The 16,281-nt window shown below is 38.5% G+C and overlaps 1 protein-coding gene across 3 annotated transcripts in view; it reads right to left on the bottom strand.

The window, feature by feature from the left end:
* LOC145670279 (putative cytosolic Fe-S cluster assembly factor AAEL012261) overlaps positions 1 to 16,281 on the bottom strand; it is a 262,772-nt gene that overhangs the window by 138,424 nt on the left and 108,067 nt on the right. For 2 of the 3 annotated variants that reach the window (XM_081738716.1, XM_081738717.1), the window contains exon 3: positions 2,244 to 2,399. In XM_081738716.1, the coding sequence (XP_081594842.1) occupies positions 2,244 to 2,399 (156 nt within the window). Of the gene's footprint in view, positions 1 to 2,243; positions 2,400 to 16,281 lie in introns of those variants that run through there. The other variant, XM_081738719.1, reaches the window with a different exon arrangement.

Raw genomic sequence — 16,281 nt, 5'->3', positions numbered from 1 at the left:
CATCACATACAGCCTTCTTTCTCCTAAAAAATTGTCTGGGTATGCCTAAATTAACTTACTTTTTGCGTACCACTCCCACATGGCTTCTCCCATCAAATGTTCTTCAGTTGGATGGCTCCCTGAAAACATCTTTACAATCAATAATAAATCAGGTTTTGGATGAAAGTCAATGCTCAGGCAAGTTTACCAATACGGTTCGGTGGTTTAAATATTCGAAGAGCATCCGATTTGAGCCTTCCTGCATTTGTCTTTTTGCTGTGGGGTGTTGTCACTAGTCTCCAACATTTTGAAAATTTCAGTTGACGAAGCGAAAATCCCTCATCTGTCGGAAGCATTGGAATTATGGAAAGGAATCTATAATAATGCCATTCCGGAGGCCAAGGAATCACAAAGAAAATGGGACGAAATTCTACTAAACGAGATGGCTGGAAAGGAGGTAATTTCACAAAATACATTTGACGTTGCTCGCCTAAAAGCACTTCAAAAAAATGAGTCTGGCGCCTGGTTACAAGCTACACCTTCAAAAGAAAAGAAACTTTTAGACGATAATATTTTCAAAATATATGTAGCATTACGCTTGGGACTAATTGTTTGCCACCCATTCACATGTACCTGCCAAGATCGAGTGGACGAGAAAGGCTTACATGCTTTGAGCTGCATTAGAAGTGGTGGTAGAATCACACGTCACACGGAATTAAACCAAATAATCAAACGAGCACTCGCCAGCATTGATGTTCCTAGCATCATACAGCCACAAGGATTGTTTCGAAATGATGGTAAACGACCGGACGGAGTAACTTTAATCCCTTGGAAAATGGGCCAGAGTCTTGTGTGAGATGTAACATGTGTTCATACAACACGTACATGTACATACATGTAACATGTGCTCCTTCATACATAACACTAACTTGTGAGGAAGCAGGAAAGCAGCAGAAGCAGCCGTTAAACGGAAACATACACAGTACTCCAGACTGAAAGATCATCATGTTTTTGTTGTCTTTCCTACAGAAACGATGGGGGTTTTTAGCAAAAAAGGCAGTGAATTTTTGAATGAAGTAGGATCAACTTTAATCAAGTAAGGCGACCCAAGAAGCAAACACTATTTACTACAACGAATAAGCCTAGCAATACAGAGAGGAAATTCAGTCAGCATTTTAAAATCCTTCCCATCAGCACAAGAGCTGGATGAAATTTTTTACTTAAAATAAGTAGTATAAACAGTACTGTGAAAACCCATGGTGACGGACATCGATTTGTTTTTCTAAGAAATGAAAATGGACATTTGTCTTAATTTATAAATAGGTTTATATGGAAATCTAGCACTACAACAATAAATGTATATAACAAAATCATAATAATTATATGTGGATGATCGGTTTATCTGTCATTTCAGTGACTTTTTTTCTATTCTTTGTTCTGATGCTGGCTTGTGTATTGTGTAATGTAAGTTGTTTTAAACATTTTGATATTTAAAAATTAAAATAAATAGATACATGGAAGTTCGTCGTCTTCAAATTATGGATGCGTTGAAATATTAAATAATACTTTTGACAAAGTAGATACTTTCAAATATCTAGGATCAATTATTAACAGACCGAAATTATATTCAAGAAGAAATTAAATGTCGACTATAAGCAGGGAATTCGTGTTATTATGTAGTTCAAAATCATTTGTCGTCGGGAATTCTGTCGAGGAATTTGAAGCTTAAAATACAGAATGATAATCACGCATGTTGTCCTGTAGGGTTGAAAAACATGATGACTTATCTCTGAGGGAAGAATGTAAACCGGAAGTATTTGAGAACAAGCTCCTGAGGCGAATATTCGGACCCAAGAGCAACGGGAATGGCGAATAGCGGTAACTTCGTAACGAGGAACTGTATAATTTATACTGTTTACCGAACACTGTTAGAGTCATCAAATCTAGGTGGCTCAGATGGGCTGGTCATGTAGCCAGAATGGAATAAAGTAGGAAAGGTTTTTAACTGGAAGTCCAATCGGAAAAAGACCATTAGCAAGACTACGCGCAGATGGGAGGACAATAATATAGATATCGAAGAAACAGGAACACAATATAGAAACTAAATAAAACTGGATAAGAACAGAAGTCAACGAAAAGCTTTTTTGAACGCGGTATTGAACTTGCGGGTTCCACAGGCCATAGAGAGAGTGAGTGAGTTAGTCCACTTCTTTCAAATTCAAAAAATTTTCAAGAATCCTACAACAATTACAAATTTACAATACCTCTCTTAAGGCGTTATTCTCCTCCAGTATTCTCCGTAGTTCGTCTTGATTTTGTTGAGTAATAAGTACACTTTCTGCAGATGTTATGCAGCCACTACACGCTAAACAGTCATTCAATGTGATTTGAACCTTCTGTAATTTCTCCTGTTTGCCACCCTGAAAAGAAAAACGAAAAATATTAACACCGTATCAATATAAATGTAAGGAAAAATAAATTCTCGGCTCCTGACGTGCAGAATAAAAATACTATCCAAAGTATAGTAATAGATTTCCGTCCTTGGAGAGCAAATAAATTCGTCGACTTCATTCGACATTCCCAAACGTTTTCTTTGGTAGATTTTAAAAGGTGGGACAAGTCTCTTCCTGAAGGAACTCGCTAGGAAACAATTTCTTACCTGAATGACCCAAACAAGTATACGATTTGAAAATGTTGATTTCATTATTCTTCCTTATGTGTAATGTCTCCTCTTCTTTTTCAACTGTCTTCAATGTTCTCTCATACATTTATATACCATGATCACACGTGGTTTTAAAAAGCGTCATAAATAGTGACTGTAGATATCCAATAAGAATGTTTTCTTTTATAGTAATATTTAAGAATTTTGTCCTAAATTAATATCCACAACAAATTAGTTAAGATATTTCAAACGAGTTCATTAAAATTTCTTTGATCCAAAATTAAATGAGAATTAAGTGAGTTTTCTAGTTTTACGTCTCACGATAATCCTTTTTAAGCTATATCATGAAAGAAGTGGTGGAATAAGATTGTAGAATGAAATGGGAGAACTACGAGAAAACCGCAAACGCGATGCTGTGACCATCAGAAATTCGTGTGTTCGGGGATCCAATTAGGCACTCTTCGCACCAGAGGCGATCTACCATTCCCTGGCTTAATTTCAAAGCAGTATCCTTTGGAAAATGTGGTAAGATTAAAAAAAGTTGTACAAGGCGCATCCAGAAAGTAAGTTTCCCTAGCTAGGAAACCGTATGTTGCGCGAAGCGACTGCGTGTACGTGAGAGAGTAAGGTCCTAACATGGCGCATGCGCCAGCAGAACTTCCCTAATTCTCTCAGTAGCGTTGTGGCAGTGATTCAAGATTGGCGTTCCTATTCCAGCTCCCGCCGCGTGTGAAGTGCGAGCAGTGATAAAAGTTTTTGAATGCACAGGACATAGCACCGATTGAAATCCATCGTCAGCTTTATCGTTGTAAAAATGTTAATGCTGACCCTGTGCGCCTTGCTTTGTGCTCTAGGGTCAGTTGCTTCAACACAAAACTTCTTGATTAACAGGCACTCCGTGACAGTTGTGTGCAATAAGGAGCGGAGAATCTGCAGGAACTGCTTGCTCATGCCGTTAGGCCCATGGACCTGGCACACCTAACGATGGATTTAAATTGGTGCTATGCCCTGTGCATTCAAAAACTTTATCACTGCTCGCACTTCACACTCGACGGGAGATGGAATAGGAACGTTTATCTTCACCCACTGCCACGACGCTACTGAGAGCACTAGAGAAGTTCCGCTAGTGCATGTGCCATGCTAGGACCTTACTCTCTCACGCACACGTAATCGCTTCGCGCAACATACCGTTTCCTAGCTATGGGACGCGTGGGAAACTTACTTTCTGGATGCGCCTCGTATTTCTAACTGTTTTTAAATTGTGTTAGCCTTGTATTTTTAATTATTGTTAGTTATGAAATAAAAAGAAATTTAGACAATTCGAAAGTGCTGTCTAAATATTACTAATCGAATATGAGTGCAGGTCACTTATTTCTGAAACAAACCATAGATGCTCATTTTACTTCGACCTCACTCACCCTCGCCCTCGCAGTAGCAGTTGGCCCTCGCCCTCGCGAATGGAATTGTCCATCGCCCTCGCGCGCCCTCACCCTCGCTGTCGAAACTTGCCCTCGCCGTCGAAGCTTGTCCTCGCTCTCGCGCACCCTCACCCTCGCCATCGAAACTTGTCTTCGCCCTCGCGCACCCTCGCCCTCGCCGTCGAAGCTTTTCCTCGCCCTCTCGCACCCTCACCCTCGCTGTCAAAGCTTGTCCTCGCCCTCGCGCACCCTCACCCTGGCTGTCGAAGCTTGTCCTCGCCCTCGCGATAGGAGTTGTCCATTATCCTCGCTCGCCCTCGCCTTCGTGCTCAAAACTTTTCTTCGCCCTCATATCATTGAGGGCGAGGGTAATTGAGGGTGAGGCCTCGAGAGGGCCTCCTTCATGAGGATCAGAGCATCAATTATTCAACCTATTTTTTGAATTATTTCCTTATCGTCAGTGGCGGATCCAGGCGGGGGCGATCGCTCCCCCCCAGAAAAGGAAACTTCTTTATTTTATATATACAAATAAAACGCATCCAAGAGTTTGGAGCTCTTAAAAGTAGCTCTAAGTAGCAGTATTACAACCCACCATCCCCACCAGAAATCCGTCCTGGATCCGCCCTTGCTTAACATACGTCCTAAAGAAAGGAAACTAAACATATCATCGTATAACTTACTGTGGAACACCTAAAATGGAACAATTGTTACAATGGAGATCTCGGTCGATAGTGACGTTTACATCATTTATCAACAGTATCCAATGCCTTTACTTCAAAATGTTCCTTGAACTACAATGCAAGCATAAGTATTCAGCCACCAAGGGCGGCTCTCATGAGGGTGAGGGTGAAATCAAGGTTTGATGAGTGGCGGTAGAGTGACTGCCGCGGACTATCTGTCAGAATTTGACAGTCAACACGTTGGCCATCCCTGATGTATGTAGCGTAACTGAGGAATTTGAACAAATTCAAAGGAAAAGTTCTAAAGAGCTTAATTTTGAAACTCCGTCAGCAAACAAATAAAATACTTCAGAACACTATTGTTGAATGATCACTCGGAAATATATACCTACTCTAACCTATAATGACTTCATTGATTTGAATGTGAATCTAAGTTGATTGGTATTTTAAAATATAAACTGAAATGTGTCAATGTGCTTGTAAGGTTAATTTCGATGCTCAAATATTGTTAATATTCACCACTAATAGAGACACATTTGTCCTACCTTAACAATGTTAAAATTTTTATTTTTTTTTTCAATAATTGCCATAAATATGAAACTTTGTCTTAAGAAACTATCCTAGGGGTCAATTTGTGCACTTTATCACTTTGGTCTTGGCTCATTTTTGGCAGCTATCATTGTTGGAAAGTTTATTTTCAGTAATTCCCACAATTATGAAATGATATATTTCAAACGTTGTCTCAAGGATTCCTTACACTACAAATACGTAAAGGTAAATGAAAAATGAAATCTTTAGTTTAAGATCCCACGAAAATCTATACAATAGTGACTGACATTATTTTAACAAATATCGATTCAGATAATAGTTTGGGCTGTCACAAAACAATGAAAAGTTAAAAATTCCGATTAATTGTAACAACTTCACCAGTGGTGGACATTGGAGGAGGATGTATGCTATTAATCAGCCCATTTCATGGTCATCCAAACTCACGAGCCCAACGCTCGCTAGCTCGGCATTCGCGCTCAACCGTTCTCGGGTTCAATAATTAAGCGCTGCCCCGAGCGCCAATGAAATAAGTCACCGCGAGTCCAACTGAGGGAAGTGAGCCCGAGCACGATTCCCAAAGGAATAAATGAGCGAGAGCCCAGTTGAAAAAAATGAGCCCGAGTCCGAGAGAGTCCAGAGCAAAATGGCCATCTATGAACCAAAGTCATTTCATCAAGTCTTTTTCCATCTGATTTACTGCATTCTGATGGTTCTCTCATTGATTGTGTTTGTTCAGATATCAGCGCTCTTGTCATTTACTGCTGAATGACGTGAGTGACTGTCTGTCTGTCTACCAACACTCTTTAAACATGACAGTGTAGTAGACACTTCTTATCTAAAACGTCTCCAGCACAGGGAGGACAACAATGAGGCACACTTCTTAATGTAGGGCTATTTCTACCCGGAAACTTTCATGGAAAAATCAAATATTATTCGTATTTTCATTATTATTTTTAATAATTATGTACGTACACACGAGAAATTGTCTACTGCAATTAATTGAAAGGAAAAATACGATTAATGCATAACCTTGTTATAACACTAACTTTTCATCTAGGGGACATGGCAGATGATATTTTAAATTTTGCCTCTCTCCAAAAGAGGTCAAACAGCAAACTCGAAAACAGTTGCTTTTAAGGAAGCTTGTCCTCCTCCCTCACGTGCCCTCGTTCTCCTGAAGGAAATTGTCTCTAGCCATCGTGCACCCTCGCTCCCGCAGTAATACTTGGCCCTCACCCTCGTTCACCCTCGCCCTCTTCGTCGAAGCTTTTCCTCGTCCTCGCCCTCGCGCACCATCGCCCTCTTCGTCGAAGCTTTTCCTCGCCCTCGCGCGCCCTCACCTCGCCATCGAAGCTTGTCCTCGCGCTCGCGCACCCTCGCCCTCGATGCCGAAACTTGTCCTCGCCCTCGCGCATCCTCACCCTCTTCGTCGAAGCTTTTCCTCGCCCTCGCGCATCCTCACCCTCGCCATCGAAGCTTGTCCTCGCCCTCGCGGCCAAAACTTGTCCTCGCCCTCGCGTCACTGTGGGCGAGGGAACTTGAGGGTGAGGATGCCCTCGCGAGGGTGAACATCTCTGAAACAAACTACTAGGAAAAAGGAAAGTCTTACAAGTGGAATTCTAACTCGCGACACACAATTCCTGCAATCACCAGCCTAATCCCTGAAACCGTTTGACCATGCCAGCTTTTCACCATCACCTACGTTTTGTATTCGTTACAAATTAAATTGTTAAAAACTATGTATGTTAATGGGTATGTAACCAAATGATTTTACAGAATCGATTGAGAATTTCAAATTGTAGGAATAAGTTGAGCAGTGTTGCCAACATTAATTGTTTTCCACTTCTTGAATACCTTGAAATCTTTACGCTGATTTAATTATTTAAAATTAATTTCAGTAATTCTGCATGTAGGACATACAGTATATTGCATGCATGAGTACGAAATAGCACATTGGTTGTTACTTTTCCTGAAGTGTTTATTTGTTACATTAGAATGTAAACAATGCCTTCAAAGTGAAAAATCACTGGACACCCCAAAGTCAGGGCGGTGGGGTCTTGTGCGGTGAGGTCACGCCGGTTTCACCACCACTGCAACTCTACTGCCGTTGGTGTTTGAATTTGAAATCGTCTACTCCAGATCACAATGCTTTTAAAAGCTGTTTCTTTAGAATTTTCTGTTGCACTAAATCCAGGGTGGCTACAAATATTACAGTGAAGAATTTCCTGGATTTATCCAGTTTTTCAGATTTTTTTTTTTTCAAATGTTCCCTCATATGTAATTTTCCATGTTGACCAGAAAACAAGATCAAGAAAATATGATAATGATGATAAATAACGAATGCATTTTCCCTAATCAACTCCAGTAATTGATAATACATGAAATTAAAGAACACACCTAATGAAAATTCCTTCACAAAGCAAGAAATTAAACATTTCTCCTTAAACTTTAATCTGTAACTTCAGACACATTATGAAAGTTTCGTCATACACGAAAGGAAAAAATCAGAGTGAGATACTCATCGAAAAAGGATGGACGTATCTATACAAAATTGTCTCCGGATACTAACAACATATCTTGAGAAAAAAGAAATCAATAGTATTATGTAATTCATTTAAGTTTGTTTAATTACTTTATTTTCTTGTCAGTATTGTCCACATTTGCCATTATTTAAGTCTTCTTAGTTTCAAGCTCGTTCGGAGTAATATTATTTTCCTGTCTTCAGCTTCCTTTTGTTCTTATTCAATTGTTGCTTTCGAAAAACGAGTACGAGTATTTAGTGCATATTGAAACATGGATTTGCTTATGGATAGTTCCTTTACGGCACCAGAATAAGCTACTGAATCGTACATAAGCATGGGTGCTGCTAAAGTTTGTTCTTTTAAATTATTCGCTACACATTGCCCACTACCGAAAGTCATCCAACCGTTGACCACTTCTAGAATACTGACTGATATTTATTTTACAATTTAGATTCAACCAAAACTCTTTAAACTGCCTTACGACTCTACAGTGCAATTGATACTACTTGTCCCTTGTGACAGCTTGCTGCACGCACGTGGTGCTCCATGCTGCGTTGCCAGCTTTTGCGTCAGGTATTGAAACTACACGAGTAGTATACACGAAACACGAAATTATTCACTGCAAATAAATCTCAGTTTTATAAAATTAAATGACACAAAAGAGAACTAAAAAGAGTGCTCTCAATAACCAGCAGGTCCACTACTGAGGTCGACATTCGACTAAAACAATGTGCATTTGTTTATATTCAAACTGGCAACGTGCGCAGACGGTGGAATGTTTACCACTGCAGAGCGAGAGAAATGAGCCACTATAATTGGCTGAACGTGCTGTTGCCACAGAAACAGTTCTTCTTGGCTGATTGTTATGACCACGTGCAGGAAGGAAAAAAAAACAGAAGAAAGCAACTGTCACAAGGGACAAGTTGTATCAATCGAATTATAGTTGCAATATTGTCATCTAACCAATTACTTCAACTAGCTCCGCCAAAAGATACTTCTTGAGGTTCATTTCAACATCAAACATTCCAGAAACATTAAGATGCAAAGAAAAAGTGCTCTAGTCCATTTAAATTTAAAGGCGACTTCTCCAGAAGTTTAAGCACAAATTTCCGCAGACACTTTCTAAAACTTTGGAGAAAATTCAAAATGTCCAAATCCGTTATTGATTGACATTTTTTAAAGGCAGCACGTGTAGCATATCTAATGTCGACGTCTTTCACAGGAAGAAGGTTTTCTTCATTTCCACATCAAGACGTATATGCGAACTCGAGGAACTAGATGTTTCTGGTTTTACAAAGTTCTAAATTTTTTTCTTCATGCAGCTGATTGTGTTATAAAGAAAAATAGACTTAAAGCAGCATCATTCTGAAATTCAAAAAGCATAGAACTACTTTTGAAGCAAATGAATGAAAGGATGTAAGTTTAGGAGTAAGCATTTAATCCTATTCCAGCATATTCCAGCATTCTCTGGACTCTATCGCCTATAGCACTCCCGCCTACACCATGACTCATACGTATATCATTTAGTTTAGGCACGTATCCAGGTTTTCTTTTCGGAGGTGGCGCAACACCAATCCTCGTAAGCTCGTAATTCTAACGTTTCAAAAATATCAATAATAATAATAATAATAATAATGCAAAATTTTTGTATTTCTCTTAAACTTTTTCTTACGTTTCACTTATGAACCGGTTTACTTTAAACAAACTGCACATTGTAGCACAAACGAAATCAAAAAATATTTTTGAGACACATGTAAGGAAAACTGTCTGCTACGTATATCACATAACAAAAATAGCAAATGGCAATGAGTGTATCGTTTTAATACATTAACGTTATAAACAGAACGGAATCGAAATTGCAATCCCATTTAAAAATGTTCTTGAATTCCACCTGGTATCAATGACATTACGGTATGTTCTTAGAATTATAACAACAACGTATTGCCCAAAGTTTGGACACTGCCTCAAAGTAATCTGATATAAAAGAGCCTCAAAAGGGAAAAAGGTTTATTAACAAGTGCTTGAGTTTTCGAAGGGGATAGCTTCCAGGACCTCACGCTCGATACGTCCCTGATTCAACGCATTATATTTATTTCTTACAAAACATGATTATTAGATGCGTAATATGTAAAATTATATCATAGTTTGACTTTTCAGAGGTCTTTTCTTAATACATCCCTAAATTCCGGCGTTCTGCCTGCCTGTTTTATGTCGGATAAGCGAAATTCTACTGTATTTCCAAAGATAGCATATACACAGGGGCTAGAGGTCTGCACGGGCCGGAATTTTTGGCCCGGGCCCTTGAATCCATAAGCATTAGGGGATGAAGGGCGGAGCCAATAGAGCCCAGATTCCGAGACCCCAAGCTCAGGGGGACTCTTAAAATCCCTCTGTCTAATACTAAAATATAGCAATCAACTTATTATATTATAGGCTTCAGACCTATGCTAAATTTCTTTCGGCTCGTTACACTCTCGATACCGCTAGATTTAAGTCTTTTCATCAGCAGTATTTAACTGTTAATAATGAATGTAACTAAACTAATTATTGTAAACTTGGAGCACATTAAAATATTACAGCATAGTTCTCGGTGGTTCGATAAGCCTATGAGGCAGTGGAAGGCAGCAAAGAAAATTTATGCGCTGGAACTATTCGTAACATAGGGTCCCCTTACAATAGACGGCTCCAGGTCCCTAAAAGCCTTAATCCGCCCCTGTCTATAAGCAATATTATACGAAAAGCTGGTATTTTTTTTAACAAATGTGTTCGTCATCAAGTTTTCATAAAGTAGTCCCTTTCTCCTTTAAATAATTTTAGAAGCCGAAGTGTTTCAGTGGTAGAGCGTTCACCTTTGGTGCATGGAGTCCTTGGTTCGATCCCTGCTTGCGCCAAGTGAATCTAGTGCTGGACAAACACCGTGTGTGGGTTTTTTCGGGGTTCTCCCGTTTTCTTCCACTTTATTCGACCGTTTCATTTATTTCTCATCATCACTGTCTCCTTTAGACTAGCCGGCATAAACGTGGGACGTAAAACTTAAAGATTTCATTTCAAATAATTTCAATCAAAAAAGAGTTTCAGGAAGTATGTAATTTCGAATAAAACAAACTACTATATAAAGATCTGAATATATATTATTTTTTAATGAAATTCTCGCGAACCTTATTTCTAAATCGCAGGGTAAGAAGAATAAATACACTCTCTTATTATTATAGATCCGTTTCAATTGAAGGAGTTGAAATAGTTGGGAAAAATTAAAAAGCCATACCCTATATTCCAGTGTGCCACAATCAGTATAACGCGGCACACTGGCGTGTCCAGCAAATTGAAGAGTGTGACGCAAACTGTTTCCTATTATTTGCCAGAATATACGTCGACTTTGTTATTTATTATTACTATTATTATTATTATTATCAACGATTCTTCCATGGATTAGCTGTCTGTATACAGTTAGGCAACCACAAGTATCACATTGAGGGAATGAGTATAATTATTCACTTTAATAGTAATAGAAAAGTCTGTTTGCTTCTATATTCAACCGGGAATAACTGCATCCGTCTAGAAAGTTAGGACCAACAACAAAGGAATCCGATGTTTTGACTACACACAGCTCCAAAGTCGTGAGTGCCACAAGTTCTCTTCTACGCCTTGACACAATAAGGGCTGTTGCGTTCAGAGGGAGAAAGAAAAAAAACTTAATTCCATTGCAGTTATATGCTTCAATAAATGTTAACTTATGTTTATAAATTATGTAAGTGATCGTATCGTTTTCTGTTTATTATTATTATTATTATTATTATTATTATTATACATTTCTTAACACGTTGATGGCCATGTGTATGAAATTTCATACACAAACAATATAGATATTTCAAGTTTGTTGTGTTCGTTCTATACGTGTGTATGTAATTAGATACTTATGGCGTAGAAATCAACATTTAATGTCCACGTCACGTATATGCAAAACCACACACATAGAAATTTATGAACAAAATACATTGAGTTTAACATCTTGTTCAGCAATAAAGCTATATGAAACGTCGACTTAGTGATTAACGTGGACTCCGAACCACGTGAGCTGTCGCCGAGTCTCCCACGCCAAAGGCGCGTACGCTAACCTCTTAGCCACGAAGAAGCTCATGAATAAAGACATTTATGGGCTAAGAAAAGGCGAAAACGAAGATGTGTGATGTGATTTTGAGTTTATCGTCCCTTTCAGCAACGAGGCTATATGAGACGTGGACCTACTGATTAACGTGGAATCCGAACCATGTGAGCTCTCGTCGAGTCTCCCACGCCAAAGGCGCGTACGCTAACCGCTTAGCCACGGAGTTCATGAACAAGGACACTTATGGGCTAAAACCAAGGCGACAACGAAGATGTGTAATGTGATTTTTAGTTTATCGTCCCTTTTCGCAGCGAGGCTATATGAAACGTGGGCCTACTGGTTAACGTGGAATCCGAACCACTTGAGTTCCCGCCGGGCGGAAACAAAGAATTACTGGCGGATTGCTGTCCGTGATGCACAGGTGATAAAGGTCAGCCGTTTTAAATTTAAGCAAATATAGTTTTAATTAAGCACGAATTTAACTTACAGTGTAGAGTGGGGAAGCCTTAGTAGTTCGCAAAGATCGTTACAATATCAAACCCCGTCAAATACACTGCAAACCTGTCAGCAAACCCCTATTAATATTAAACAGGTATTGTGTTCTAATGTTCATTTCTATGTTAACCCTATGTAGGCCTACGAACTTCTCAAACGAAGGCGCAGATTACACTAGTTAACAAAGGTTTTGTTACATAAAAGGAAATACCTGTTCTTAAAGGAACTTTTTGCGCTGAATTCGAATATGCACTCGGTTTTTCTCCATCACGTACGATTTTCCCGTAACAGAGGGATTTTCGGGAAAATCCCTCAAAAATTTCCCTTTTCGTTTATTTTACACCCCAAGATCTTGTCCTCTTGCATATACTAACATAGAAATTATACCTAAGTATACTTTGATTCATATTTAACAAACCCTCCAAGTTTCGTAATAATCGCTTTATTCTTTCTAGAGAAATAAATATGTTTGTATGTATACTGTGTGTACTGTTTATTGCACCTTATAGTAATGCTTTCAGATCTCTTAAGTTGAGGTAAAACGTTTTGCTTTATTACCACAAACACATATATAAAATATAATACAATATAATTTACAAGTGTGACAATTTACAATAAACAATAATACAAATGTACCAAAAGGTCATGAAAAGACAATCAAAACTATCACAATATATGAAACTTCTATTGGGTTACAAAAACGTACACTACTTCGTTCTTTTGTAAGAAATGTTGCATTCTCTAACAAGACCCCAACAATAGTCCCCCATCATTGAAGGATCCCATCGTCCCTGGTACCTTTCCTCCATTGCCATTATATCTTGGTGGAATCTTTCCCCCTGTTTGTCGCTGAGAGCACCTAGGTTAGCAGGAAAGAAGCTGAGGTGGGAGTGCAAAAAGTGGATTTTTAAAGACATCCTACAACCCAACTCTTTGTATTTCTGTATCATGTCCTGTACGATTTCTGTGTAACTCTCAGCTTTGTTATTCCCAAAAAAGTTGCGCACAACACACTTAAATGCTGTAAACGCAGCTAGCTCAGCACTGTTTAACTTGCTGTCAAAGCTATCATCAAGCATTAATTTCCTAATTTGGGGACCAATAAACACTCCCGCTGAAATCTTAGCATCACTCAGGTTAGGGAACTTATCTCGCAAATACTTGAAACCTTCACCAGATGTGTCTATGGATTGACAAAGTTTTTCATAAGTCTTAACTTGATATGAAGTGGCGGTAGTAATATCTTATTAGGATCTACCAAAGGAGCGTATTTGACGTTGCATTCTCCAGGTACGTAATTCACTCTAGGTTCCCATTCCTTCACTTCATAATGTTTGTCATCAGCTCGGCTATCCCATAAACATAAAAAAACATTGGTACTTCGTGTAACCGCACTGCAGTCCTAATAAAATACCAACTACCTTGAGATCACAACATATTTGCCAACAATGGTCCTTGTAATTTATAAGATTTAGCAAAGTTGACATGGTGTCATAGGATTCCTTAATCTTCACTGAGTGCGCAAGTGGTATAAAAGGTTTTTTATTTCCATTATGTAAAAGGACAGCTTTAAGGCTGACCTTTGACGCGTCGATAAATAACCTCCATTCTTCTGGAACGTAAGGAATTCCTAGCTCCGCCATCAACCCATTTATATCCGTACATACGCACACATTATCTTGCATTGAGAAATAGCTTGAATATTGAACATGCCTTTTCCTGTACACTGATATGTTCGTTTCTGCGTCCAGTAAGTTCCACTGCTGGAGCCTTGATCCCAGAAGTTCCGCCTCTTGTTTTGTCAGGTGCAAATCACGGACTAGGTCATTAAGTTCACATTGCCGGATGAAATGTGGCTCGCGAACACAGTCAGGGATGAACGTTGGATCCTTAGATGTACATGTTGATGTCGATGGTTCATCAAGGTCATGATCATCATCAGAGTCTTTTGGCCATATCTCTTCCCAGTTGGTAGGGGGCTCGGGAAGTGGAAGTTCATCCCCGTGCGGAATAGGTCTAATTGCGGATTTAACGTTGGGATAACTTGTTGTGTATTTGCTTTTTTTAGAATGTCCCTTAACTACTGTGAGACAAAAATAACAATCATCCAGATGGTTGGTGGGTTCTCTCCACACCATTGGTACAGCAAATTTCATGAACCTCCGTTTCCCTTTGGCCCATGCAAGTAAAGTGACGTAGCACGACGCACAAATTATGTTGGGTGCCCAAGTTTTGTCCTGATCTCCCACACGACATCCGAAATGTATATAATATGCTAGTTTCACCGATGGCGTAATGGATCTACACTGTCCTTTAACTACAAACTGGACACACACATAACAAAAACTATTTGGTGAGTTAACACACGAACGCCGTCCTCTTGACGCCATTGTACTCATCACAAACTAAACTTCTGGTCTTAGTTGTGTATAATGCCGTTAAGATCAAACATAAAAGCACTCTTAGCAGCAAAGACAACTTTGAAAGTGAAGTAGTGTTAAACCACACGTCAATATAAAAATGTACAAAACTCCCTCACCAGGTGTCAAGAACACAAGAAAGAAAGAAATGCGCGGGGTGAGGGGGGAAACGATACCGTAGTGGAAAATTCAGACTGCATTAGTTCATTGTTGTCAACAATGAGTCTGTATTCCATTCTTTCTTTCTTTTGCATTCTGTAACATTTGATAACAAATATTGATAACCATTTCATGAACAAAACGAAAAAACTTGGAGAATTGTATATATATGTATTAAGATATACATATACTGTACGTTTAAAAAAAATATACGTTGGAAGTACATTCTATTTTTATACACGTTTCTACTTTACAGAGAGCAATACAAGTGTGTTGTTGACTATTGTAAATATTCATTTTTATGTCTGTGTTTGTAGTAATAAAGCAAATCGTTTTTACCCCAACTCAGGAGATCTGAAAGCATTACTATCAGGTGCAATAAACAGTGCACACAGTATACATACAAATATATTTATTTCTCTAGAAAGAACAAAGCGATTTTTACGAAACTTTTAGGGTTTATTAAATATAAATCAAGGTATACTTAGGTATAATTTCTATGTTACTATATGTAAGGGGACAGGAGCTAGGGGAATAAAATATCTGAGAAAGGGAAATTTTTGAGGGAACTTCCCGAAAATCCCTCTGTTACGGGAAAACTGTACGTGATGGAAAGAAACCGAGTGCATATTCGAATTCAGCGCAAAAAGTTCCTTTAAGATCAGGTGATTTTTCTCATGTAACAAACAAAAAGTTAACTAGTGTTATCCATGATTTTTAGTATTAAACTCACTCTCACACTCTGTACTCTCCTAACATGTCTCCCAGCGATTAAAACATTTTTTTGGTATCTTAATCACTTCTTATTAGGATAGCTTTATCTAGGGGCCACTGATTAACCTGGAATTGTATTTTTCACTTTTTTACCTTTGGAATTGACAATCATCGTTTGGACATTTCAGTCGCATCAACCTAATATTAAAAAGTTTCTTCGATAATTTCGTAAAATTGTATTATTTCTTTGTATTATTGATTAGCTTGGTTAGGCTTATTAAAACACTTTTTTCTTTGCACCGATGTGTCACATCTCTTGGACGAAAATACATTAGCTCTCACTGGAAATCAAATAAAGAACCAATGCACTTGAACCATTTGACCACAACAAAGCACATTTAAAAAGAAGTTTCGATTTTGTTCGGAAAACTGTGATTAGGTGTAACATTTAAAAATATATTTAAGAAAGGGTACGGAATAAACGCACTCTACTTTTTCGCTCGAATTTCTTACACTGACTCACGTTAGGCTGCAGCTATCATTGAATCATTTATTTGGGAAATTGCGAATAAAATAAT

This window comes from Thermobia domestica, chromosome 14 (assembly GCF_964235325.1).
Source record: "Thermobia domestica chromosome 14, izTheDome1.hap1.1, whole genome shotgun sequence".
Taxonomy (NCBI): Eukaryota; Metazoa; Arthropoda; class Insecta; order Zygentoma; family Lepismatidae; genus Thermobia; species Thermobia domestica.
Note: the sequence above shows the minus strand (reverse complement) of the source record. Positions and strands in the feature narration are given on the sequence as shown.